Genomic DNA, 27,849 nt, shown 5'->3' with positions numbered 1-27,849 from the left:
GGGCTGGCCAGCCTGCCAGGGCCACTGGTGGGGGCTCTGCCTGGGAGAACAGCGTCTCTGGGGAGCACTGTGCCCCGAGACGCCGTGGGCCCTGGCAGTGGGGAAGGCCTGGACCACCCAGCCCAGCCCGGCACCGCCTGCCCCCCACCCTCACACCTCTGCTTCCAGCCCGCTGCCACCCACCATGGAGGAGGACGTTGCCCCTCGCCGCAGCCGCCTGCCCACCCCCGGTGGCACCACTGGCCCCAGCCGCATCCCGGCCCCCCCGCTGCAGCGGGTTGGCCCCCTCAGAGCCCCCGCTGCCCCCACGAAGCGGAGCTGCCTCTTAATCTCCCTGCGCCGGGTGGGCGAGGGCGGCGGGGGGCCCCCCTGGGAGCGGCTGAGGGGCCCGGGGCCTGTCACCCCTGTCCCCCCTCGCCCCCGGCCGCCAGCCACTGAGGGACTGCAGCGACGTGGCAGCGCCAGTGGGACTGAGGCTGCCCCAGCGGCGAAGATGGGGGTTCCCTGCTCCCCACCACGTTCCGGTGGGTCTCTGCTGCCAGGACGGGCTGGGCAGGGGGGAGGGAGGGAGGCATAAGGGGTCCCTGTGTGGTGCCACGGGGCTTGGCATGGGGCAGGGCCCTTCAGGAGCGGTGGGGTGATGTGTGGGAGGATGGGGGCTTCCTCCCCGGGAAGCCATTTCCCCCTTGCCCTCACCGGGAGTGTGGGTGGGCAAAGGGAGGTGGGAGGTGTGCCCTTGCAGTGGGGCCCTGGCACCCATCAGGGAAATGGGCGGCTGCGGGCACCATGTCAGGAGATGTTGCGGGTGCTGGGGTGCCCATCTGTCTGTCCGTCTGTCTGGACGCAGCCAGCCTGTTGACTGCTCAGCCTAACCTGCGTAACTGTAACTGCCAACAGCGATTTCTAAATGCTCCCATAACCCACAGTGGGTGCAGTTTCCTTTTTGCCCCGGGGTGCTGCAAAAAGAGGCATCCAAAACCCTTGCTGACTCTGCCAGGCATCCCACAGACCATCCCCCACCCAGGGGGCTGCCACATGGTGGAGGGACACATGGGGATGGCCCTGAAAGGATGTTCCCATCGTCCCACCAAGCAGAGGGTCAGAGCAGTCCCAGATGTTCATGCTCCAGCATGGCATGGCGGGGGCACGGCGGTGCCTGACAGGGCCAGGGCTCGTAAATGTAGGAGAAGGAGGAAGGAAGGGGCAGCCCCCTCCAAAGGTGCCAGCAGCCAGGGGCACCCACACGGCTCTCCAGTCTTGGGCACATGCAGGGGGGCACCACCAGGCACATATGACTGCCGGGGCACACGGGGATGCAACCTGCATACTCCGCATGGCCCACAGCAGGCACCTCTCCCTGCTCCCCACACGCATGCACACGCACGCACGTGCAGGCACACACTTGTGTACACACACACAGAGGGGACAGCGCTCACTCTGCCTCTGCAGTGCGGCCGGCAGCCAGGAATCACGGTGCCGGAGGAGAAAAGGTTTCTCACGCCTCCGCAGTCGGAGCTGAAGGGCAAATTGCTTTTGATGAGCCAAAACACTCCCAATTCCCTCCCTCCAGGAAAGCAGGAGGAGGTCTTGCAGTCCCCTGAACCCAATAAATACCTAGGGGAAAAGAGTGTCCTTTCTCAGTCCTGCCAAAGCAAAGCTGCGAAGGGTTAAATATCCCCCTCCTTAATCAAACAGAGATGCCAAAACGCTGGGGAACTGGAAGGGAAAGGGGCAAGAAAAGGCCTCTGTGTTGCGGGTGTGCAAGGCGGGCCCCTCCAGGACACGGGGGGGGGCCATCGGTGGCAGCCCCTCCATCCCTGCAGCCATGCTCCCCCCCAGGGTGGGGAGGCTGGCAGGGGCTTGGGATGGATCCGGGGGCCTGGGATGAAGCCGGGGGAGGTGCGCGGGGGGAGATTTTGCGGCGATGTTTAATATTCAGGTCACATGACGATGGCAGCAGGAGCAGCACCAGCATCCCCGCTCCACTGAAATAGCCACTGGAGAAGGAGGGGAAGGAGAGGGGGGGAGAAGAGGACACCGGGAAGAAAGAGAGAGGTAAAAGCGGAGCCTCGTAGCCCACTGTGCTGCATCAGCATCAGGCTAGAAAAGTGGGGGGAGACCCACCCCCTTGGGAGAGGATTTGGAGACAAAGGAAGCTTCATGTTCAAAGGTAGGATGCTCTGGGCTTGGCAGGGCTGGGCGATGCCGGAGGGACACCGCTGTTTTTTTTGTGCAGGCATCCTCTGCCATGACCCCAGCTCTGGCCACGGGGGAGGAATAAGCCTGAAGGTCAGCAGGGGAAATCGGTCTTGGCTTTGTCTTTCCTCTTTCTTTTCCTTTTGGTGCCAGCAGTCCGGCATAAAGGAGAACAACCGGGGCTAGCTACCGTGCTGATGGGGAGTAGCTGGCGCCAGGGGCTGCTCTGAAAGAAAGAGATAATCCCAGCTGGTCCAGGGCTGGGGAAAGCCCACAAGCTGCTCGGCGACTGGCTTGTCCCTTGCCAGTGACAGGCAGTCGCTGCAGGGGCGGCAGGGATGTCCTGTGCTGCTCCTTGGGCATCTGCGCAGGAGCTGGCGGGCAGCTGGACAGGGAGCCTCGGCACAGGCAGGCACGCGGGCAGGCAGGCAGGGGGGACAGGCAGCTGTGGTGGCATGGGTACCCTGATCTAGGGGTGCTCAGCACCCTTTTGCCTTGTGATACAACTGTAGGATATGGGGTAAGGGCTGCATGGCCAGGGAGTGGCACCAAGGATACAGACAGGGCTGAGGTGAGCATCCTACCCTGTGACGGCTGGGCTGGGGATGTGCCCAGTCCCTTCACCTCCAGGTCCTGCATCTCCAGAGAGGCTTCGGCACATGCTGCCCTAGATTTCACTGTGACCCTGGCAGTGCCGGGCTGCTGCCCAAGTCCTCTGCAAAGCGCTGAGGGGAAGGAAGGTTGCTGCCGGGAAGGCTGTGGCTGCCCAAAGGGCTGGGATGAGTTTCCTTACCTCACTCAAAATGTCTGATGATCCTCAGGCCAGGCAAAAAGATCGGGTAAGAAGAATGGCTCCATTCTGCATCCTGAGGTCAGGCGGTGCATCTGGTGTGGCTCAGCCTTTGCCTTGTACAGCTGGGAGAAATACCCTGGGGTCATCAGAGAAACTGAGGGGGGAAAAGGATTTTTCCAGTGGAGAGATGCTCAGTCCAGCACCTCTGCAGTTCTGAATCAAGAGCAGATCCTAATGCCTGCAAGCCCCAGGCAGGCTGTGCTAGTGGAGCAGCTGCTTGCTTTCCTTCCTAAGGACCTGGCATTTTTCACCAAGGGCCCACTCCTGACAGCTGCCTTCAGGCTCTGAACCCATCCCTCCTTCCTGTTCCATGTCTGCAGGGAGCGGGAGCGTGGGTCTGGAGCCACGAGCATGGAAGGGGCTGGGGTGAGACACATGCATGGATCGCTGCCTCTAGCCAGAGGGGGAGAGCCTTATGCCACACAGGAGAGACACAGACAGACCATCCATGTGTTAGGTGGGGGTTAAATAGCCTTTCCTTGTTGGAAGCTGGGTTGTGGTGAGCCACTGTTTGCAGCCCTCCCTCCCTCTTGCCACTCAGACAAAGGATGGGAAGGCAGGGGGAGAGGATGTGACTGTATCTGGGTTATTGGGACAGAGTAGATGTTAGTCCCCACTACCTGAGCCCCTAAGGGATCTGCAGGGCCACCTCTGTCCCCATCTAGCTGCTGCAAATGTCAGAGGCAGGCAGACATGAAGGGTGCACTGCAGAAGTGGTGTCTGCTGCTGGCCGTATACGCTGGCCTTCCAGGGAGAGATTTTAGGGTGGATCAGTGGGTGTCAGGAGCAGGAGGTAGCTGAGACCGCTAGGGCCTCTCCGGGCACTGATTGCCTTTCTGGCCCTGCCTGCCCCAGCCTCCGATGCTGTGCCTCTCCCTGCTCTGGATCTGAGTGGACTATCTCCTGTGAGCCAGAGGTTATCCCCTGGCAGCCCAGCCTGGGCCACCTCGCACTGGAACCGGGCAGCAGAGGTATCACCAGCAGCCACCCCCTTAAATGAGCTTCAGTCAGCGCACAGAACAAAGCAGCAGGTGGAAAAGGGTGGCAATGCAAACAGTGGATGTAAGTGGTTAGCCCCGACTAACCCTCTATTCATTACCAGCTGTACCAACCATAGTGTCCTATCACGTATTCATTACAGGAGACAGCTGGAGGGGCTATGGGATGTGCCTAGGATGCATTATGCTACCCCTTGACCCGTCAGTCAGAGCACTAATGAGGCTTCCTAGCAGCATTAGCATTACTGCACGTAAAACAGCCATTCCCAGGAGAGCAGGTAGACGTGTTTCATGTCTCAAGGTGCCTCTCATAGCTCTGGCCCTGGTTTTGCACACCCCAGAAGGCTGTTCCTCAGTTGGCTTCCTGGATTCCTCTGGGGGAGTCAAGAGGTGGAAAATTGTGTGCAGAAAGCTGAGCCCTTAGGTCCCTCTTTGCAAAATGGGGTCTTCCCTGCCTGAGGCTGCATGGGAAGGTGTCTCACACAAAAAGGAAGGCAAACGACCAAGAGGAGAAAGGAAGGCTGTCTACCCCGAGACCTTGGATGTCCAAAATCAAAATGCTCAGGCTGACCTCACTGATAAGAAATCCAGGAAATATTTAAGGAGACTTCTGCAGATATTTTCTCCTGGTCTCAGGGCTTTTTATAGGTGTCCAGGAACCTGACTCTGAAATACCTGCTCCAGCCAGGGATGGCCATGTATTGTGATGTCCACAGCAGAGTTAGCAACACCTGCTGGCTCTGAGCAAAGTGTCCCTCAGTGAGATTGAGGGATGAGTTATGAACCTTGTAGTGAGCCTTGAGGTTGGCTGCTGGCAACTTCCTCCTTTCTCCTCCTTGTGTAAGAACAAGGAGTTTAAGCAATAAGGGAGAGGGCAACAGACTTCCTGAGGACAAGCTATTGCCTGGGCAGCAAAGGATTTGCAGCCCACATGGCCCAGGTCCTGCACCCATCCCTTGCAGCTGCTCAGCTGGGCTTCTTTCCAACTTGCCCTGTTCCCTGCCCACCTCCACGGTTTATTTGCCCCCAGTTCTGAGGCCCAAAGTGCCTCACTGGGGCCACATCACCCTGGCCCACATCCCCTCATCATTCCCCGTCTCACTTTCTCTTCTCCCTTCTCTTTGGGGCAGGTGAGACCCTAGCAGGGCTGTATGGGGTGCACACTGGAGGATGCTGCAGCAGGATGAGGGGTATGGCATGTGACTGTGGTACAGGTGGTGTGGGGCAGCCTGGGGAGGATAAGTGAAGGGCAGGGTGCAGGAGAGCTGGCTGTCTTGGCCCTTCATGCTGTGCCAGAGATGGGCTTTCCTGGCTGGCAGCAGCTTAGAGAAAGCTGGAAAAAGACAACAGGAGCCCCAAGGGTTGCTTTGTCAGCAGGAAAGGCACAGACTAGCTGTGACGGGTGTAAGAGTGGATTGCAGCTGAGAAGCACTCGGCTCGGCAGGCTGCCTCCTCCAGCAGATGCCCGGCAGCATGAGGTGTTCTGAATTGCCAGCCTGGCTCAAGCCAACAGTCCATCTTGTGCTCTGGTCCCCCCTGGGTGCTGCTCGCTGTTTCAGGAAAGGATGATGATACCCCAAGAGTGTCCTTGCTTGGTAGGGAAAAGCAGAAGGGGGGGGCATCCTCCAGCAGACTTCTCCCCTGTGGACAAGGTAGAACAGAGATAGTACAAGAACCTTCAGACATTACCCACAGTGCTATTCACAGGTGGCTGTGCTACCATCCTTTCATTATGGAGGGAAGATCCCTTCTCCCAGTTTAACATCAAAGACTTCCCAAGCAGTGTAAGAGGAGCTGGGTAAAGGCATCCTTCTCCCTGCCAAGGGTGACCCTTGTGCAAGGTCTGCCCTCAGCAGACGACAGTGGGATATTAAAGCTATTATAAAATGTAAAATCTTTGCTGTGTAGAGCAGCCCTTGTGTCTGCACAGGAGCCTTGGTGTGGGAATGCTAAGCAGGTTCACCAGCCAGCCATGCAGCCTGTTGCAGCCTAACCCTGTCCTTCAACAAAATCTCTCTCACCTCTCCCCAACCCTGGTCTCTGCCTGGCCTGGCTGAGCTGTCACAGGGACCCTGGGCTGGTGCTATCAGTGTCTGCAGCCCAGTGACCTCTGAGTCTCCTTCCTCTCCAAGAGGCATGTGTCACCCACCAAATGGCAGTCACCTGCCTGGCTGCTCACGTCCTCCTCCACAGCCAGTGGGTTCTGCTGAGGAGCAAAATACTCCACCAAAATGATGCAAACAGATAATTTAGTGTGAGATACTTGAACTGAAGTGGCATCCAAAACAAGTGGAGTGCTTACCAAGCAAAAACACACGCTGTCCCTATCCTGGAAAAATAGCCATCTAATGAGACAAAGCATGGGAGAGTCAAGTAATTAGAGTGGCAGAGGCTCTAGTTTGCAGCTGGCTTGTATATGAAAGGTGTTTGATTCCCATCCCCTTCATCTTCCTTTCTAGATTCATCCCTCATGCTTCCCTTCCCCACCAATTACAGTTTTTCTTCTGTGCCCTGTCCTCTGCCAACCTCTGGCTTCCTCCCAGCGGGTGAGAGCTGCTCGCTAATGAGACAAGAGACAGAGATAGATGGATGAGGCCCGCCCCAAGCAGTGCATGGCATCACCTGAAAAAGGGTTAGGGAGGCCAAAAAGGTCCGTTTGGTTTACATGGAAGAAGTGAGGAGGGGGAGGCAAGGAGGGAAAGGTGCAGATGATTACTTTATTGATCATGATGATTAGTTTCTTGAATATAGCAAAAACCATCGATCTATGAGCAGGAGGCAAGCGCAGAGGTTGTGGCCATGCTTTGCACTTCAACACTGCCTTCCTCTGAGGAACTCAGCATGCACAGCATGGTCAGTAATGCCGCCAGCCCTGGCGATGGCCAGGCTGGTAAGGCCTGATGGTAAATCCCAAACTATTTCAATGCTGGGACCTGACACATGATAATTTTGGAAAGTCTGATCCATTGCAAATTTCATGCTAAACTTGGAGAGGCAAAACACTGGTGATCCTGGCCAGAAGTGGGAGGCAAAAATGAGGAGACATGCACAGAGCTTTGGACACCCTATTAGGAGCCCAGACAGCTTCACTGGGTCTGCCCCTACTGTTTGGAGGTAGCCACCAATATGTTGCATGCTCAGAGAAACCCACTTCTCCACCTCCTCATCTGGAGTGATACATAGAAGAGTGTGCTGGAAACTCAGGTAGATGTTCCTCCACGAAGAGCCTTATTGCTGAAATCTTGCCATTCAGCCATCCCCAGCAGCCCCTGAAATGGATGCTCTAAGTTGCCCTCAACCCCTGTGGCAGGTCAGCAGGGAGGTTGTCGTTACACCTCAGTGATGATTTTTTAATCTTTCTCCCCATGCAGGGCCAGTGGAAAGCAAGAACGAAGCAGCCATGTCTGAGCTGGTCCCAGAGCCACGACAAAAACCAGTTGTACCAATGAAACCCATGGGCATTAATGCCAACTTGCTGGGCTACATCGGTATTGACACCATCATTGAGCAGATGCGCAAGAAAACCATGAAGACAGGTTTCGACTTCAACATCATGGTTGTAGGTAGGCAGGGACCACCTGAGGTACTGGGAACCATGGCCAGGGACTGTCCTGTGAGGTCAGGTAGGAGAGGGAGCCCTGCAGGGAGGGCATGAGGGAGCAGACAGCGCTTGCTCTAGGGGAAAGGAGCACTTGCATAAGTCAAGGAGACACCTGCAGCCCCTTCAGCTGCCAGCCAGCCTCTGTCCCCTGGGCTGCTGGCATTGTCGGGCTGATGTCATGAGCTTCCTCTTTGCAATCTTCAGGTCAGAGCGGATTGGGAAAGTCGACACTGGTGAACACCCTCTTCAAATCCCAGGTGAGCCGCAAATCTTCAGGCTGGAACCGGGAGGAGAAGATCCCCAAGACGGTGGAGATCAAAGCCATTGGGCATGGTAAGAGCTAGGCTGCTGGGGTGGAGGCAGTGCTGATGCTTCAGCACTGTCTTGCGGAAGACCCCAGTAGTCTATGCAAACAGTTATTTGGTATTAGGCAGCCCTTTCTCCATGGGAACCTAAAGGACAAGTGCCAGTTTTAGATGGCCTCAGACCCAACCAAGGGTTTTCTTAAACAGCAATAACACTGATGCCACAGCCAAAAGTGAGGGGTAGAAAAAGACATACAGATATTTCTTTAAGCCTTGCTGTAAGTCATTCTCACCTGCAATTGGTTAATAATCTATACAAATCGCATCGGTGGGTCCCATCCCAAGCCCAGTTGAGCACATCTCCTTGTGGCAAAGCATCAGCACAGCTTCTACAGCGGTGCAGAGTAATAAGCATCATTTCAGGTTCAGGATTCTGTGTTTCAGGGGAGGACAAGTTGTGCAAGACAGGTACTACCTCTGGGCCACAGGCTGAGCACAAATCCATTTTCCTGTGGCAAAGTGGTGTAAGGTGGCTTTGGTGCAGATGTTACCAAAATCTGGGGTCAGAAATGGAAGTGGGGGTCACAACTGTCGAGGCATGACCCAGCCTGGTCTGGTCATGCTTGCTGGGTGGGGATCAGGGCACAGTGCTCTTGGCACAGACATGTTGCATGATAGAGCGTGTCCCCAGGGAGATGTATGATTGTTTGCAATTTCTTGCCCAGTCATCGAAGAAGGTGGTGTCAAAATGAAGCTGACAGTGATTGACACACCAGGATTCGGGGATCAGATCAACAATGAGAACTGGTGAGTTTCATACAGTCAAGACCTTGTGTCCCAGAAAGGGCTGGACTTAAGATGTTATATAGAGCAACTCACCTACTTGGTTTGGAAAGTGTCTGGGATCCTGTTGCTTTCAGGGGGGCAGTAAGAAGAAAGTGTAACTGTGAACACCATGGGTCTGTGTGCATGCCTGGGGGTGTGCGCACTTTACACAGCAAGTGCCAATTTCTGTGCCCAGTTACAGAAGCTCTTAAACTTACCTGCTGATGGTGAGATGCTTGTGGTGGATATTTTTTGTGCCTGTGTTGCTTTGCTGCTGTCAGAGCTGGGAACACTGTAGGCAGGAACACGAGGAGATTTGTACCTGTCTATTCATCTCTCTCTCCCACCTTAACAGCTGGGAGCCTATTGAAAAATACATCAACGAGCAATATGAAAAATTTTTGAAAGAGGAGGTGAATATTGCAAGGAAGAAACGAATTCCAGACACGCGAGTGCACTGCTGCCTCTATTTCATCTCCCCCACAGGCCACTCGTATGTACTCAATCCCTTATCCTTCGTCAAGCCCTTGCTACTTCTGTGCCAGACATATACCCTGCACTGCTCCATCACAGCCACAGACCCAGGAGTCCTGCCTGGGGGGCTCACCACTGTTTAGCTTAACTTTGGGTGCTGCAGAGCTTGAAAGGGTCTAGAACAACAAGGGCAGGAGAAACGTTACTGTGTTTTTTGGGAGAGGGCAGGATGGATGGGGAGGAGCCAAGAGTACGGTGGCAGCAAGCAGGGTTCATACAGGGAGGTTTCATAGGTGCCCTGATGCTGGGAGAGTCACTAGGATGAAAGGCAAGGAGGGTAAAGTGACCCCTTCCATGTTGTTCCCTCTTGGGCTGCAGCCTGCGGCCTTTGGACCTGGAGTTCATGAAACATCTCAGCAAGGTAGTGAACATCATCCCAGTTATTGCCAAGGCTGACACCATGACCTTGGAGGAGAAGACCGAATTCAAACAAAGAGTGAGTATCTCCTCTCCTGCATGGGATCCTTCCCTGCCCCGGCTTGGAGATGGGAGAAATGAGTGGTTCCCTCCTTCCTGGGATTGCCGTGCAGTCTCTAGGGCATGCATGGAGTCCAACACTAGGTTGGTGGGTAAGTCTTGAAGATGTACCTGTTTATGGCTCTGAGGGTATCTTTCAGAGGGGGAAGAAACCCGTGTAACCCTGTGACATCTCGTGATAGACTCTGTCACGGGAACTGCAGAGCCAGACAAGTAACTGGGGTTGGGGAAGAAAGACTCATCATTGCTGCCATGTGTCCTCACTTTGCTGCACACTTCCCTGTGGACAATCCCTCCAGCCCCTGCCCGCTGGAAGGATGTCCCAGATGTGTTTGCTCAGCTGTCCTGCCTGCCTTCCTTTCAGGTTTGTGTAGCTTTGTGCTCCAAAATGTCTCTCTCACCAGGTGCGCAAAGAGCTAGAAGTAAATGGGATCGAGTTTTACCCTCAGAAAGAATTTGATGAGGACTTGGAGGATAAAACAGAGAATGACAAAATCAGGGTAGGAAACATTTTATTGTGGGAATGGAAGGGGGGGATGAGGACTGGTCATGTTTAATGTGTGTAAAACAGACATCTGTCACTAGAAGATTTTAAGTGCTTCACGGTCCCTGAATGAAAGATGCAATGGATGTAAGGGGTGGTCATTCCTCCTTCCCAGCTTAATTTGTCTCTGTTGTTACTACAGGGTGCTATGAAGGCTGGAGTGAGGAAGGACTGTGTTCCGCCTCCTCTTGCTGAATGCTCTGTTCGGTCACTGTCAAGGACCAAAGGGCCTGGTGTGTGGCTGATGTGCAGCCTCTGTCCCAGATAACTGCCCCATGAGCCCTCTTATCTGCTGACCAAACTCAACCCGAAAAGCAGCCCAGTTCGTTGCTCCCCCAGCCCCTGTAAGAATGCTTGTCCCATCCTTCCCTCCTCAGAGTGTCAGCAACTGTCTCCTAATTTCTAGCCTGTTCATGGCTAGGTTGTACCCAGGATTATATCTGTGTTCTTGTGCCAACACTGACTCAAGCAGTTCTACCTAGTGGTCCCCTCCACCACCCAAGGCATTTATAGAGAAAAATATTATCCCTTGCTGACCTTCTGGTCAGTTAAAGGAGACAAGCTCCTTTGGATGAGCTTCCTTTTCCTCAGTACTCCATGCTCCTAGTCGTATTTTTCTGTGACTGCACCAGTCTGATTTGATTTTCTAGCACTGGTTCTGGTACCTCATGCTTCCCCATCTCTTCTGAGATCTGAACTGCTAAGCCTGTGAACCACATGTATTATTTAAACAATTGCATCACACTGGTGGCTCGTGGTCATCTCGTGACTGACTAGGACATGAGGTCCTTCCACTCCTTCAGTCGCTGCTTGTTCCTGAGCTCTGAAGTCATAGCAGAAATTCTTGATGTTATTCCCTAAAAGCTGCTCTTTGTGCCTCAGACTTACATCTTCCCGGATAATAACCCAGTCTGCATTTGCACTGACAAAACCTCTTGGCCTTGCAATGCTAATGCATTAAATTATCCCACTCATAATTTTTGTGGCTAGGCCACTAATGAAAATAGATTGGCCTCTGTGGCAGTCCTCAAGAAATTCCAGGATTCTTGCACTGCAGCCTGACACTTGCCCTTTCAACTTCTCCAGCTGTCACAGCCCCAACAGAAATTCCCACCTTCCCCATCTTAATTAATCATTTTCCATTTGGTGATACATCATCCATTCTGGAAAAGACTAGATGGGTTTTGCTTCGTATCCAAAATGTTACTGGTTTTGAGGAGGGCACATTTTGTTCTGCACTTCAGCATCATTGCCCTCACACAGAAGAAATAAACTGCTTTTTAATTTCCATTTCTGTGGTAGTTGCAGTCCCTTCCCAGGCACAGGGATATCTGTAAAGCAGAGTAAATCTATGAACATCCGCACAACCTTAGAGATAGCAGGGTCTCCTGCATCCTGTGCTCTGGAAGCAGATGGTTCCTCCCTGTGCTTAGAGATATCTGGATCCCAAATAGCCTCACCAAATGTCCCACTTGTCAGGAAAGCTGCATCCCTGCCACATTTCTGGCCTTCCTCAGTACAACCATTTCAGCTATTAAACTTGTTGAACATTCATGTGTCTTTTTGGGGAGGATTATTTTGAGTCGTCTCCTTCTTTTGGTGAAGAACTACAAACTTGCTAAGAAATACTCACTGCAAACTATCCATAGAGCAGCCCCGGGGTGACAGACCTCCTGGTTACGCTGAGGTACTTACTTCTCTGGTCATCCCCCTCTTCAGAAATGCTGAAGATGGTGCAGAAAAGCTCTGCCCTCCACTCCAGAGCCCTTGGCACTGCAGCAAGCTACCCACTAAGCTTGGTGTGGGGGGAGGAAGAGGGGTGCAAGGACACTTGTAAAGCAAGGGCCCAAAATGCTAGGGATATCACTGACAGGGGAAGAGGACAGCCAATGAAGTGTTGCTCTAGAAAACCTCTTTCCTTGGAGAAGGTCTTGTGTTTCATGAGCTGAGAGGAGGAAAGATGGATGGGGAACAGTGATGGTGCTGCTCTCTGGAGTGGGTTCAATAGGTCTCTCCACATGTCTTTCCCCAGCAGGAAAGCATGCCCTTCGCAGTAGTGGGCAGCGACAAGGAGTACCAAGTGAATGGCAAAAGAGTCCTGGGCAGGAAAACACCTTGGGGAATCATTGAAGGTAAAAACCCCCTTGCATCTGGAAGTTGAAATTATCTCTGCAGGCCCCCATAATAAATAAACAAGGGTCCAGATAACATGTCCCATGGCTGCCTTCCTGTCCCTTATGCAATAAACTTTTTGAAACCAAGCAAGAGGAGAATTCTGAAATAGCTCTACTGGGAGGGGACTGCCATGGTCAATGTGGTACCACTACTGCCAAATGGTAGAAGCTGGAGCCACTCCGAACAAATGGAAATTCACATGTTACTGCTCAGCATGTCTCCTCAATGCCTGACACTGTGGCATTCAGACAACTGTTTCTCCTTTCTGAAGTATTCAGGCTCTGCCCACCTGGAACCTGCCCCATGGCAATGGCTTTCCCCTGCTCTGTAACAACAAAGGCTGTTGTTGCTCTGTAACAATTGCTTGCTTTCTTTTCAGTGGAAAACCTCACTCACTGTGAATTTGCCCTACTTCGAGATTTTGTCATCAGGTAAGGCCATAGTCATGCATCAGTTTGCTGTTGATGAGCAGGGAGCCTTCCTGAGATCCTCTTAGAGTGAAATAGCCCATACAGAAAGGAAAATAAAATACATTTCGGGCACTGAAAACTTATTGGGGTAGGGTTGGATTGAGTTAAGGGGCAAATATGCTAGTGCCTCTCTTAGTGACATGACCACTATGTCAAGTAGTTGCTAGTTTTCATGTATGAGCTGGACACCCGGAGAAAAGCAGGGTACTACCACCCTGCTTCTACCTCATTAAAGACATTAGGGTGCAACAACCACTATTTGTTGCTGACAACAGGTCTGGGTTGGAAGTCAGTGAGAAAGAGGCCACTACCACATCCTATAAATACAATCGGGTTTTAAAACAACACCAGAAGTAAGAAAGTAAGGAAAGCACACTTCAAAGCCAGAGCCCTGTAGCTCATTCCACCTGTGGGTATGGTGGTATTGAGACACTTGGCCAGGTACAATGCTTTGACGTTGCCCTACTGTCTTTCTGTTTTGCAATACCTTTTGCAGCAGATGTGCTTTCCCTAAGTCTTCCAGTAAAAACATCCTAACCAAGTGATCATCACAAAGCATACAGCAATCCAAGCCACAGGCTTTCTCTGGAGGTTAGGGACAATGTTCACAGCATTGTTCTGCAGGTTATGGTCTGCAGTGGACCTGATACACACTCCTGCTGCCTCCTTGTCTCACCACTGCTTCAGATGAGTTAAGCCCTTGTCTGCTCTGACACACCAGGATGGCCAGTAGCTGTCCCACTGGCCCAGGTGTGAGAAGGGGAGGACACTGGCAAGCACAGCCAGGGATTTCAGCCCATATTCTGCATCCTGTGTATGTGTTCTTCAATGCTGATGCTCCAGCTCTCCGTTGTGTATGATGGCACCCATGCCATCCATGTAGAAGGAGGGGTACACCCATTAGCCAGACTGACTGAAGAAATCTTCCATTTATCTCAGGGAATAAGATGATCATCAGGAGATCAATACTGACTGCGGTGATACTGGTTATCATATCCTCTTTCCAACGCCATCTCCACTTTGCTCCCTGCAGGACCCACCTTCAGGACCTAAAAGAAGTGACCCACAACATCCACTATGAGACCTACAGGGCCAAGCGGCTGAACGACAACGGAGGGCTGCCCCCCATGACTGTTGAGACAGAGGAAAACCATGAAAGTAACCTGTGAATGACCCCCCCCTCCCCACTGTCACCCAGTGTCTCTGGATGAAACAACCCATCCCTGCTACCCTTGACTCCACCATGGGCCTGTCTCTGAAGCATGTGGCACATCCTCCGTGTGTGTGAGAGGATGTGAGTGTGCGTGTGTGCGTGTGCACCTACCTATGTGCCAGAGAGGGACCAAAGGCGTCTCCCCCGTCCTTCCCAGAGTGTCCTCATTCTCAGTTTGTTTTTTTGCACAGTGGACTGTCCGTCATCTTCCTTTCTCTTGTTTCTGTGTCTCAGCTGTGTGTCTTGCTTAGGGGAAACAGGGATGGGGGGGAAGGATTTCTGGGGGCAAGTGGGCTTCAGAGGTGGGAGGTGTGGGGTGTGCCGTCGTCTTGTTTTCATTACTTGGATACATGGCAAGGAGAGACGGTGGAGTCAGTCCATGCAGTGTCTTCAAGCGATGGCAATAGATTTCTCTTGGGCCCTCAGGGGGTGGGAAGGCAGCTGGCTGGTCTGAGAGCATGGTGGCCCAGCATTTTATCCCCATTTTTTGCTGTGGCTTCCCAAGGGGAAATGGTAACTTGGAAGTGGATAGATGAGAAAAGTAACAGGCTGACATGTTTTGTGGTTCAGAGGAAGTGATCAGTGGGAGGAGACAGAATTAGTTCTTGGGCTGTAGCATGTATTTGAGAAGCATCAAAGTACTTGAGGAAAATAGCTGTATTTTCCAAAAGAAGCAAAACCCAGATGAAAAGAACAAGTTCCTGCTGCAGAGGGTGCATTTGCCCTGCCCAGCGCCAAGATCAAAAGCCATGCCTGTGTCACAGGCTTTTGATCCTGTGCAGATCAGACCAAGTTGTCCTTGAGTCATCCCACCTCATCCCCCACTGTAGTGGTCTCTCTCCACCAGCACCGAGAAGGTCCTGGACAAACCTCCCCCTCACAACATGGCCCCCCTGCTGTAGGAGCACAGGGAAAGCAGAACCATGGGGAGTCCTTGCCAGGAGCTCCCCCAGGGACAGCCTCACTCAGCACAGGGCCTTCAGGATCAAGAAGCACTGAGCCAGGGTGTCTCCCTGGGTTTCCAGTGATGGTGGGAACACAAGAGACACCTCCTCCTCACTGAAATGGCTGCATTTGCTACTCCAGCAGTCTCAGCTTGTGCTGCTCCCTCCACCCTCCTACTGCCCTCCCAGCTTTCATGTCCTCCTCTCCTGTGCTTTTGTCCTCATTCCCTTTTAGCCCCTCCATAGCTTGCTTCCTTCCTTTCTTTCCCTATCTCGCTTTCTCTGCTCTCAACCCTTTGTCTCTTCTTCATTCTCCAAGTACTTGAATCTTCCTCTTCAGGCTGTTTCCTCCCTCTCTCAAGCTCTCACACCTCTTCATCAATATGCTTTTGTGTCCTGTTGAGAAACTGTCATTTTATCTTCCCCTGGAGCGGATGGGGAGGAAAGACCCAGGAGCAGGAAGCAGCACAGCTTTACTGAAGACTGTATGCTGTGTCTGGCTGGTGTCAGCTCTTTTCTGGATGTCTCTCAGCCAGGTGAAAAGCATCAGGGCTGGCTGGGCAGAAGGGAGGAGGGGAGAAAATCACAGATGTTCTGAGTTTGGTAGTGTCTGTCTGTCACGTAGCATGTCACATAGCTGGCAGGGGTTGTCACCTCCAGGAGAATTTCCCATTGGACTTAAAATGCATGAGCGTATCTGGGGGGTGGCAGTGTTGTGAGTAAGCGGAAGTGTGGTGGGTTTGGGACAGGGGTTGGAAAGGGTGGTGCCAGAGGAAGGAAGAGGTCTCAGTGAGGGAACACCAGAGAAGGACTCAAGCCAAACCTGAAGTTGGTTGACGGAGCTGTAGGGGGGGCAGGGCTGGGAAGAGGGTGCTCCAAACCTCAGCAAAACCATCTAAGAGCATATGTTCATCTTGTGGCTTTCTCTGGTGCTGTCACTGCAAAGCAAAGGTCTCTTCACTCTCGTTCCCACATGTCCACACAAGTCAGCTATTCTCAGCACTGCTGGGACGTGAGGGCCACACCGGACCTTTGCAGTCCTTTCACCACCCATGTTCACAGCTCCCTGTGTGCCTGTATGCAGCGTGTGCATATAGTCTTGCACCCACATTCCCAGTACCAGGCCTCCTCGGCCCCACAGAGAACAAAAGTGCCAGGTGCCAGCAGCCATACCATGGTCCTTGTGGAAACCATCCTGCTACGCTGCTACCCATCCTGCCACCCACACTGGCCATCCACACAGCCCAGCGTGGGGTCAAAGCCTCCCCCCAGCTCGTCTCCACCAGCCAGCCAGGCAGACCTGTCTGCAGCATCACCAGCTTCCAGAAGCATCTTCTCAGCCTACTCTGCTGTTGCTGTTCCTGCCTAGCCTCTACACAATGTTTTAAACTCAGTGCAATAGGAAAGACTCCCACAGGGCTCCTCTTCTTCACTGCACTGAAGCTTGAAGTCATGCACCATCGTCTTTAGTGAGGGTGTGCAGAGGTGTTCCCTGCACTTGCTTTCTCACACAGCTCTTGCTGGCCATGCAACTGCTTTAGAGGAACTCTCTTGCCACTGGGCTGCATTACCCTGCACTGTGGTATGGTCACTTCTACAATTTGTGGGCCCAAACAAGAGTTATGGCAGACAGCCAACACTGCCCTGCTTAATGAAAGCAAAGCAGATCACATGCAGCAGGAGAGGTTTTCCTTTGCCTGTAACGTGGATTGCAAGAAGGGTGTGTGTTTTGCCCTATAGGTTTAGGAAAGTTTGTTTGCTTGTAATAAGGTGGTTTTTAAGCTCTGCTCTGTAATTTCCTGTCAGATCATGAACTACTTCTAAAGGATCCATAAAAATTTGCTGAGAGAAGCAAGCACAGGTATTCCTCACCACCATCTGCTCATGCAAATATCCCATCAGTATCTGCGTATCTACCATGAAGTCTACAAATGGCAAATATTAAAAATTTCCCATGTTGCATGACAGTGGGAAGATACTGTTGGGAAAGCCTACCAATGGATAAGCTTGGAAAAAGCCTGAATGGATCCTAGCTCTCACGTGCCACCAGCTGAGTCCCAAGATGACCACAGCAAGTCAGATGTTCCCCTCTGGTATCACTTGAATTACATAATGAAGAGAGAGAATCTAAGTTTTACACCTGACATACCCACTCAGTACATTCAGAGACTCACAAACTTTTTGCCACATAAGCCATTCACCAGAAAGATTTTGCAAGGCATGGTAAATCCCGAAGGTAATTTATTTTTTTTTTTTTTATGCTGGACAAATTCCATTTAAGCTAAGACTGTAACGAACATCATGGCAGGTGTGGTTATGCTGTGAGCAGAGAGCAAGAAGAGCAAGCAGCGCTCTATGTAGGCACTACTATTTGTGGTTAGTTGTACAGACAAGTTAATTGTGGTTCACTTCGGTCTATAAGCAGGTCTCGGGGGAAAGGCTGTCCCCAGTGCAGTGCCAGCACCTTTTGCACTCCCGCAGAGGTCTCGGGAAGCAGTGCTGCGGGGATCACACAAACAAGAGGACGGCAAAAATAGCGCTTCATCCAGACACCGGACCGTAGAACTTCGGCCAAAGCGCCTTCCCCAACCGCCCCGGACTCACGGGGAGCCGGCCGCAGGCCACCGGTGCCCCCGCCAGGCCGGGAAAGAGGGGCCGGGCCGCGGCCCTCCGCAGCAGCCGCTGGCGGGCCTTAGCCTGACCGGACGCCGGGGCTGCCCCACGGCCCGTCACAGGGAACACGCGGCGCCCGGGGGCGGTGCGGGCCGGGCAGTACCACCAGCTGTAGCGTCCCCCGCGGCAGCGGTCAATAAAGCCAGCGTCACCTGCCAACCACTGCCACGTCATTTCCGCTTCGCGCCCGCCGGGAGGCATCGCGGGGGGCGGGGCATCGCCGGAAGCGGGAGTCACCGGGGGCGGGGCCACCGGGGCGCGGGGAAAGCGACGTCACAGGGTCAGGGGCGGGGCCAGCGGGGACAAGATGGCGCTGAACAGGAACCACTCGCAGGAGGGTGGTGTCGTCATCCCCAACGCCGAGAGGTACCGGGGGACGGTCACGGGGCAGCAGGCGGGCTGCCGCTCTCTTCCTCAGCCCCGGCCCCTGTAGCTGGGCCGGGGGACGATGGGGCCCCGCGTTGGGAGGCAGACGGAGGCAGCCCGGCCCGGCCCGGCCTGGCCTGGCCCGGCCCGGCCCGGCCTGGCCTGGCCTGGGGGCTGAGGGATTAAAGTCCTCCCTGGCAGTGGGGGAGCGGGCCGGGGCAGGCGGCGGGGGGGGGCGGGCGGGCGGGCGACGGGGCCAGGCCTGCCTAGAGTCGGCGGAGCTGCCCCGTCTTCGCCGTTGAAGCTCGGCGGCCCATAGCGCTGCCCCAGCGGGCGGGCTTGGGTGAAGCAGGAACTGCCGTTGCCTGTAGAAGACAAGGAATTGGCTTTTTTTTTTTACGTCATGCAGTTTGTTAGCGATGTCAGAGATGCAGAGACCACTGCAGGTAGGAGTGTTAATCGCTTGAATTCAAAGTAAGGAGAACCTGTCAGAGGTGAGGCTGGAGCAGAGCGTCTTTCTCCTTGAGGCCCAGCCCGCGGCCTGACGCCTGCCCTCACCCTGAGTGGGGACTGACAGACCAGCTTGACGGGCTTGGGCTTCGGATTGATTGTGTTCAGGTGCTTCTGACACCCTGGCCTTGGCTAGAGAATCCTAGAAACCAGATCATCGAGTTGATTTGAGGCTGGTAAGCAGTAGGAAGAATCCACTCAAAAAAATGTTGAATTTGTTACTGACTGCTAATACATCAGTCAGGGAAGTCTTTTGACACGTAAAGCTTTTGCTGGTTGAAAGGAGATCTCTTTATCCTTGACCTCAAGCCATTCTTCGAGGTGCTGCTTAGTCACAGGTGGGTGCAGCACAGCTCCATGGGGTACACAGCCCTCCCGTGACAGCACTCGATGGGCATGCAGGTGCAAACCAGTTCAGCAGCCTAATTACACCCAGTGGTGGTGGCTGCATGTCATTTGCTTATGTGGGTAGTTGCAAAGGCGTAAACATGACAGTAATTACATAGACATTCTTCCCAATGAAGCAAACTGATGTGAAATGATGCTACAGGACATGGTGAAGAAGTGTTTGGTAAGATCCAAGCTGTCAAGGAGCTGGTTTTATTTAGCTTAAAAGAAATGTTTCCCCTTTCCATCTCAGAAATGGGAAGAGCTCTGCTGCCTTGTCAATCTGTCCTTCCCAGCCAGTGTGAGAGTCTGCATCTAGCTCAGCTATGAAGTAATGTCCCAGTAAAATTTCTTGGTCAGGATGGTTTTTTCCTCATCAAAGCTAGAATTTTTAATGTGTTCCTCCTTGGATAGCTGTATTTTTCAGACACATCTATACTGTTATGTTTTTCACTTCCGTAAAGAGCACACAGCCTGAAACTACAGGGCTTTTGGTTGTTTTCCCATATGGTGGCCCTGTTGATTCCTCCCTTCCCCTGATAATTTTGCAATTTCCTGACTCGTTCTGACTTCTGCAGTATGGTGATCAGAATACATAAGGATTACTTTAGAATCCGGCCTGTTCAGGCTTATGTTGGGTTAGGGTTTTACGTTTTCTTTTTTCATGCTCTTGAACCATGAAGCACTTCAGATTCTTTTGCCACTGTAATGTGCTGCAGTCTTGTCATCCCCAAGGCTCTTCTGTTTATTCTACAAATTTTCTTACTAGGTGGTATGTTTAGGGTCTGCCCTGTAGGTTCAGTGACATGCATTCCTAAGTTGACTCATTTTTCCTGAAAATATATTTAATTTTTCAGGCACCTCCATACCTCTGACCCTGCAGTGTTCACAGTTCACATCTGACTTTGTGTAATTAGCAGACTTTGCTAATGTTCCCATAAATATCCAGTAATAATAACCTTACTGCTGACATTACCAGCTCCTCATTTTGTTCCTTAGAGTGGTTCTCTTTAGTACAAATATTTACTTAAATCATGTGAAGCAGGTTCAACAGTGAGGCTATTAATGAAGCAGCTTCCCCAGTTTGCACAGTGGGTGTGGTGGCCGGTCCTGGATTTGAGCATGGACTTGGGGAGGGAGGCTTGCTCTGACGTGATACCTTGGCTTCAAGGCAGTGTTTTCAGACACTTCAAGCCTTTCTGTGCTTTGGGCTGAGGCTCTTCTCATGTGGAGAGAGGAATTCCTCAGCCTGATGGTTTTGGAAACAGAAAGAGGAACTGTCATTTAAAGCTTCCCTTTGTGGAGGAGGAGCAGGGGTTGTCACAGGTGGGAGGGTGAGTTCTTCCACTCTGCATAAATCCTCTCTTTCTGTTCAAAGGAAAAATGGCAGGGCCCACAACAGATCTGAGTCTTTTGGGATAATATTCAGGGTTTCTGGTGTGGTATCCCCCTCCCCGTCTGATGGAAGTGTGTGTCACAGCTGTTGTTGAGTGTCTCTCCAATTCGTTTGATTTCCTCCTGTAGTGTTCTCAAACAGTGTAAAGATGTGGAGCTCTCCTTCAGTGATGTGACAGGCAAGCCTGAAGCCTTCAAAGGCACCAAGAAAGGGATGCTCTATCTCACCCCTTACCGGGTAAGTCTGATGCCAGCAGGGCTGCTTCTTTCTCAAGGGATGTAGGCTTTAGACCAGAAGTCTAACTGGTGATAGAAGAGATTTCTGTTATGGAAGGAACCACTGAGAGTACTAGGTAGGAGAAAGGAAGGTGGAAATAGGATAGTTTGTGCCTGTGTCACAATCCCAAATCCCTTCAAAGGCACATGCAGTCCTGGAAATCACTGTCTACAGAGTATATTTCATATAATGTGTCAGGCAATATTACTTTCTTTGAAAACTGTCATAGGTCATCCTTAAAAAGCAGAACAATAAAACTCTGTAAATGTACATGTGTGGTTTATGCTGTATATTATTTTGCAACATACGTGCTTTAAGCGAATGAGCCATGTGCCATCAAATCTGTACAGGGTCCCACAGTAGTAAAGCTGTGAAATAACACAATGCATACTGATAGTAGGAGATGAGTTACCCTCTTTTTGGATTCTGCTGCAACTAGAACACCATAACCACCCTTTATATCTAATTCAAGTAATTCAGAGGCATTCCCTCCTGTCTTGCAGATGATATTTGTGTCGAAGGGCAAGGATCCTATGCTGTCTTTCATGATGCCATTTTATTTGGTGAAAGGATGCTCAATTGAGCAGCCGGTTTTCTCTGCCAATTACATCAAAGGACAGATTCAGGCTGAGGCAGGAGGTATGTGCCCGTGCTTTGTAGTTGGAACTCTTCTGAAGTGTCACAGGTCCTTTTCTACTGAATATTAGATAGATGGCTTGTGTGCCCAGGAAAGACGGACAGAATAGCTGTGGTAGTATAGCTAGCATGTCCACACTAAGATAATTTGTGTCTTCTGAACTTTAAGGCACTGCTTCTGTGTTACTTTCTGCCCCCAGAGCTAGTAATGGACTTTCATAGGATGACTTGTTTTCATCCCTTAACTTCTGTCTTGCTGTGTGTCATGTTTACTTGGTTTCCACGTGGGCTTGTTTTCTGCTGTCTTTGACCTGAAAGGGTGGGTAAGCAACCAAGCCACCAGTCATGGATATTGATAGAATTAGCAATCACTTTTGTTTTCTGGAGATCAGTAGCCACTTACCAGCTTGGATATGTTTGTATACATGTAGGATGCTGCTCTATATTGTTAATTTAGCTTTGTTCCCAATTTGATGGTGAAACTGTGTATGACTTGCAGTCACAGGTCATGATCAAACATAGGGAACTGCAAAAGATAAATGGGGATTAAAAACAAAGCTTCTGATTCAAATTTCTTCCCTCTTCAGCCCTGAAATTAGTTTATGTGTATTTTGATGGCATCTGGAGAATTGAGGCTTTTGTTTTTTGTTTGTAACAATGTTTTAAAGTGACTCAGTCATCTGGGGATTATGGATCAGCCCACTTTCTCAGGCTGAAATCATACTAAGACAGTGGTTTTAAAGAGGTGAATCTCCAAGAGGATGACTTTATCCATAGTGGATTGGTCAGTTATAGTTCTATACTTTATTTCTACTTAGTCCCCGAGAGACTATCTCTACTTTTAATAACTTCATTGTTAGACAAGGAAGACAAATCTTGTTTTATGAAATCTTTTCTTTAAATTGCATCTTTTTTCTAAAGCCACCAGAAAAACCAAGACACACCCTGCAAAAAAAAAAAAAAACACCCCACACCAAAAAAGCCCCTACAAAACAAAGCATTCTTACTTAGCTTGCACTATCATCTCCTACTTGATTATTTTCTGAAAAATTGCTATTATATGTAAGCATTTATAATCTGTTTGAACTTCTCTGTGTCAAAGAGATTAAAAATGTTGCATTTGATTTAAATCCTAGCTTGAGTTGCAGATCCTGATCTGCAGTCCATGGAGTTCAGCAATAAAACTTCGTCTGAGGGCTTTCAGTTAAAATCCTCAGTGAATTAAGTGTTCTTTCTTTACGCTGTGTTCATTGTTAGGTTCTAGTAAACCTTTCAGGAAAGAGCAAAACAACCTAGTATCTAGACTAGGCTGCTTCTGCATGACTGTAGTGGGGATCGTCTTTTAAAGGGTAAAGAAATTAATTCGTGATCTTCTTGAGGTATTATTTTGGAGGACATCTGATAGCAACACTATCAGTCTTGCCACTGGTAGTAGGATGCAAAATAGTTAGGAAATAAAGAAGAAGAAAATTAATAGGAATATTAACTGTTTTGCTATCTTGACAGCTACTGAGGAGGTTAGTCTGTTTCAATTCTAATTTTCTCTTTCCTAGGTGGCTGGGAAGGGCAGGGGACATTTAAACTGACTTTCAACAGTGGAGGAGCCATAGAGTTTGGACAGCTGATGTTCAAAGCTGCCTCTAATGGTAAGGGATCCTCAGAGCCTGCAGTTCCCCTGTGGTTGGCTGAGCTAGTTAGAGAATAGTATTCTTGAACTTGGTGGGAAGAAGGGTACTCTATGCACTCTTCCACAGTAATGTATTTTTTTCCCTTTCCAGCGGAACTTTTGTTTTTCCTTCCAGTCCCTTTTCTTTATTTCATCTTGGTGATTTGTGCAGCTAGAGTATTCTGGGGTTTGTGTTTCTGAGGTGGACCACCTTTTTCTACAGAACCTTATTCCTCCTGGATTTAAGTTGAAATATGTGACGGTGAAAAACTGATTCACTTACATATCCTCAGCTCAGTTCTGTAATAGTGAAGTAAGATTGGGGAAGTTAATGTGCACATTTGCAGAGGGGGAAAAAATAAATTTTAAAAAATAACATCTATTTAAAACTTATAAATGGGGGATTTTTTTTTTCTGATAAGAAAGTTTTCTTTTTAAAGAAACACGGATTTCAAAATACACACTTTTTTCTCATAAGGAGGTTTAAAAAGAAGGAAAAACCATCCTACTGATACTTGCTTTAGAATGGTCTTTTTTTCCAGCAGCAGGAGCTCTGTGATGGGAACGGTACCTAGTATCTAGTATTTTTGCAGCTGGTTTCCTTCAACACCCTGTGAACTTGCAGCAAGGAGACTACTGCTTTTCAAGTGCAGTACTATGCCTGGACTGTATAGTGGATTTAGATGAAGGGAAATGGTGCTGCATGAACAGGACTATTTTTCTTTTATTCTATGTATTTGGTTGTTACAAAAGGATGTCTGGCTTACTAAACATGTGCTCCTTAGCTTCCAGTGGCGTTCCTCTCCAGAACCCTGGCTATGGCTATACACCTGTTCCCGGAGGGTATGCACCCACCCCGCCTGCTCCTGGGGGTTATTCACCTGCGCCAGGGGGATATGCTGCTCCTCCACCACCAAATGGACCATATCCTTATACACCACCTATGATGAATGCCTACGGACCTGCTCCACAGCCCATGGGATACCCATATGCCCAGACTCCAGGTCTGGAAATTGTGTAATGATGACTGGCAGGGTGTGTTAAGTGTTAGTTGTAAAGAAACCACAGTGGTATGGCAAGGGTTACTGTGGTTTTGTCTCCATCAAGGACCCTTGTCCTTGCAAAAACCTCTTGTGTACTTTTCATCTCACCCATGTATCTCTGTAGTTGCAGCTGGATGGGAGGTGGAAATGTGGTTGTGCTGCTGTTTGGGAGACAATTGTTGCTTGTTGGCATGACAGGCATTACCAAAATGTCAAATCCCTACTGCCTGCATCCCTGCCAAGCCTGTAGAGCTTCCCTCACCGCTCCTCTTGTCCAGAGCTAATGTGCTGCTGGCCCTGTGAGCTCTCTTCACCCCTTTGCCACAGTCCAAAGCATTGATCCAGTGTCATCTTTTTCAGGTATTTACCCACCACTTCCGAACTTGAACCCTGTGTATGTTCCACCTCCTCCCCCCTACTCTGGGCCATCTCCTACAGGGCCCTTGGCCCCCTCAGCTCCCCCAGCCTGGATGGGCCCAGGGGTGCCAGGTAAATGGGACTGGGGGGGCTGCCAGGGTCTGGGTGCAAAAGAGGGCTTGGGGACTTGGGCTGTGGGTGGTGCTGTGGGCACAGCGTGGGTTGGGGAACCTGTTGCTGCAGGAGCTCAAAGTTGTCTTGAGATAACAGAGCATGGGGGAAACTGCTCAGCTCTGCACTGTACAGCTTGTGGTCAGCTCTAGCCAGCTTGCAGCCTTCCTGAACTCTGAATTCTAACCCAGCTTGCTACAGTTGCTGTTGACTCTTTGGACCTTTGTTGCCTCCTCGAAAGAGCTGTGGCTGGGGAGAAGGCTCTGGGGCTTGGGCCACTGCCTAAGGCATGTAAGATGGCTTCTTTTCTTTCCTTTTTAGGGGACAGTAAGGCCATGGAAGCAGCTTCCAGTGCATATTACAACCCTGCCAACCCACACAATGTGTACATGCCCATGGTGAGTACTGCGCTTGCGGTTTGTGTGTGCCTGCTCCCTCTTCTGCCACTAGCAGAGACTGGTTTACTTTCCTAGCCAAGTCCAGCATGCCTTCATATTGAACATGCAGACAAAGTATGCATTTTCCTGGGAATGGCATGGATGTTGGTTCCATGAAGAAGGCTTGTTAAATCTTCCATCAGGAAAGGAGAGCCTTAAGATTCATCCAGTAACAGCCATTTGGTACTTGTCTTTACTCTTAAAGGCATAACAATTTTGCGTGGGCACTGAGAACATGCAGAGTGCTCTGTTTCTGTTGGGCCTGAAAGTGGTGAGAGGTAAAGAACAGCAGGTTGCTTAAGGATGAGAGCGTGTGGGTTTCTTTCATTTTTTTTTTCTGAGCTGCGTGGAGATGGGGATGTCTCTTGCTGTTTAGTCAGTGGTAGCTGGTAGGTAGGCTGTAGCCCACATCTGGTACATGACAGCCTCATGGTTTTGTGGTGGGACATGGAGACCGATGGAGCAGCAAAGCTGGCCCTCAAGCCAGAGGCTTGCTGTCTGCTGGGTCAGAGCTATGAACATCAACAGAGACAAAGTCCTGGAAGTGAAGGGAAAACGATGATTAAAACAGATTAAATGGTCTGTTTGTAGTAGACTGTTTGCTACCTGGTTTTGAAAGGACCTTCACTAGAAGAGTTATAGGAGGCAGCATATATATCCTGGAGTATAACTAATACTAGAGAGGAATGGTGTGATGAAATAACAGCTTAAAACACAGCACCTGGCTCTGTCTGTAGCTCACTAAAGAGCAGTCAGTTCTTGTAAGCCAAGCCTGGGAACGCCTGGGAAGAGCTTGTCAAAACAAGCCGGGTTGTTGATTCTACCATATCTCCTTCCAGGATCAGCCACCTCCTTATACACCTCCTGAGGATAAGAAGAACAACTAACAGAAAGAAATTGCAACCAGCCTCCCACACTCTCTCTCCCTGAAGACAATTTGGCTGTTACTACCCCTTGGGTTAGCATATCTCTAGGTCTTTTTGTATATATACAGTATATGTAGTGGTGGGCAGCTGAGCACCTGCCCTCCCTGAACATTAAGTCAGTGGCAATACAAGGCAGAACAACAGCACTTTCCTGCTTACTTGCTTTATCTCATGGGGTCAAAGCACTAACCTTTTGCTCTGCCATTGGCTTGAGGAGAGATAGACTTCTTATTAAGCCATCAGTATACCACATGACTAATCTAGGACTAAAATACGAAGGCTCTGGGATCTTCGAGCAAAACTACTTGGAATACCAAACTTTTGACTTCTAAATTGCCATCCAAGAGGAAAGGTACAGAGAGCCATGAGGTTCCTTGCACAGACCCTTGGGTGCCCCAGAAAGGTGTGATATTTCCTGAAATTCTGGCACAGTTCAGTGTGAGATGGGATTCTGGAAATCCTGTATCGTGTTGGAAGTGTGTGTTTCATGTCCTGGACTAACAGTCATGGGGTGATGAAATATATCTTCAGAAACACTGAAGAGTTTGGCTATGCAAGAGGGAAGGGAATGGGCCCAAATCAGCCTGCCTTTGTAGGCAATGAATAGAAAAGCAAACAAAGGTGTGCTGCAGGACAGTGAGCTGGTGTGGTGTGCGAATCAGTCTTCCTTTCCTAGAAGCAGGTCCTATTTCTGTGCAATGATCCAGCGTCAGGCAGCTGTTCAGGCATAATGGAGTCAAGTGCTGCAGCTGCTTGCCTTGGAGCAAAATATGTTACGTTACGAAGATGACCTGGCACTAGCTTTGTCAGGAGACAGGTCCTGCAGCCCTGGCTGGCTGTGCTGAGCAAGCATGCGCTGTGTGCTAGCTCCACAGGGCAAAACTGGCCTTTGTCTCTTCCTTCAGCTGGTGCAGCCGGGGCGCATGTGTCCACATCTGAGCAGTGTGTGCAGGTCTGTGCTGTAATACCAGCGCTGGGTTGCTCAGGGGTGCAGTGTCCTCTCTCAGCTGGGAACCACTGTCTGATGCGGATGTTATTAATGCTCTGCTCTCTTGCAGACTCTGGCTGCTCAGTCACAGCCTTTCCTTCTTCCTTAGGACAAAGTATCATTAAGCCTGCTCTGAGAGAGGCTCTCCAGTCTGGTGGAGATGTTTGTGATCCTTTACTTATGGGGTGATCGTACTTCTTCCTACAGCCTTTCTACCTTCACAGTGAAGGGGAAGGACTGTCTTCCTTTTTACTTCCCTTTGTGCCAGGATTGCTTTGTAAGTCAGGCTTGCACAAGCTGCAGGTGTGAATTCCTAAAGCAGCCCTGCATGGGGGGGTAGTAAATTTCCTTATCTAGAAACACCTTTTAAGTCTGAGTTAGAGATACTCTAGTAACTCTGTATTTAAAGAGAAAATCAACCATGAATGTTTGTAACTTTTTGAATTGCACTTTAATACAGGAGTGTTGATACCTTTAGCTGCCTGTTCACTGTTGTGTGTCTGTTGTGTTGACCTTCATTCTTGCCACTGCTGGTGTTCTCTTGGGTTGGCTGTGGACCAGTCCTCTCTTCCTGGTACATGACTAATCTGGATTTGGAATCAAGTAACTGGGGGGAAGAGGTGAGACTCATCCCCTTGCCTCTGCTCTCACCCAGATACCCAGAACTGGCACACATTCATGTCCTCAGGGCATGCACAACACTGCATTTAGCAGGGGCTGTATTTGTAGCACCTCCTGCGTACATTCACTGCCAGGGGGAAGGCCTGTTTTCAAGAGGAGCTCCTCACTAGCCCCTTTTTTCCAGTGAGGGAAAAATACATACATGGTAAAGGAAAATGGCACTTAACTGTGGACTCCAAAATCTCTTTCCCCTTGTGCCAA

General features: G+C 50.6%; 2 protein-coding genes across 4 annotated transcripts; both read left to right on the top strand.

The window, feature by feature from the left end:
* The first annotated feature begins 13 nt into the window (after positions 1-13).
* Positions 14-14,561, top strand: SEPTIN3 (septin 3). Of its 3 annotated transcripts, none has more exons than XM_056341842.1 (10): positions 14-524; positions 7,419-7,610; positions 7,853-7,981; positions 8,679-8,760; positions 9,134-9,271; positions 9,631-9,748; positions 10,194-10,289; positions 12,369-12,465; positions 12,888-12,939; positions 14,012-14,561. In XM_056341842.1, the coding sequence occupies exons 1-10, from the start codon at positions 185-187 to the stop codon at positions 14,145-14,147; spliced, it is 1,380 nt and encodes a 459-aa protein (XP_056197817.1). In that variant the 5' UTR covers positions 14-184; the 3' UTR covers positions 14,148-14,561. The 3 variants fall into 3 exon arrangements, with proteins under 3 accessions (XP_056197817.1, XP_056197816.1, XP_056197818.1); XM_056341841.1 differs by having other exon boundaries at positions 12,366-12,465; XM_056341843.1 differs by lacking the exon at positions 14-524 and adding an exon at positions 1,785-2,170 and having other exon boundaries at positions 12,366-12,465.
* Positions 14,562-18,060: 3,499 nt separating this feature from the next.
* On the top strand, positions 18,061-27,444 carry WBP2NL (WBP2 N-terminal like). The gene is made up of 8 exons (XM_056342181.1): positions 18,061-18,174; positions 20,596-20,704; positions 21,247-21,382; positions 22,933-23,025; positions 23,831-24,049; positions 24,449-24,577; positions 24,938-25,014; positions 25,893-27,444. Exons 1-8 carry the CDS (start codon positions 18,116-18,118, stop codon positions 25,938-25,940), a joined length of 870 nt encoding a protein of 289 aa, XP_056198156.1. The 5' UTR covers positions 18,061-18,115; the 3' UTR covers positions 25,941-27,444.
* The last annotated feature ends 405 nt before the right edge of the window (positions 27,445-27,849 follow it).

Source organism: Falco biarmicus, chromosome 5 (genome assembly GCF_023638135.1).
Source record: "Falco biarmicus isolate bFalBia1 chromosome 5, bFalBia1.pri, whole genome shotgun sequence".
In the NCBI taxonomy this organism is placed as follows: Eukaryota; Metazoa; Chordata; class Aves; order Falconiformes; family Falconidae; genus Falco; species Falco biarmicus.
This window is presented reverse-complemented; position numbering and strand designations above follow the sequence as displayed.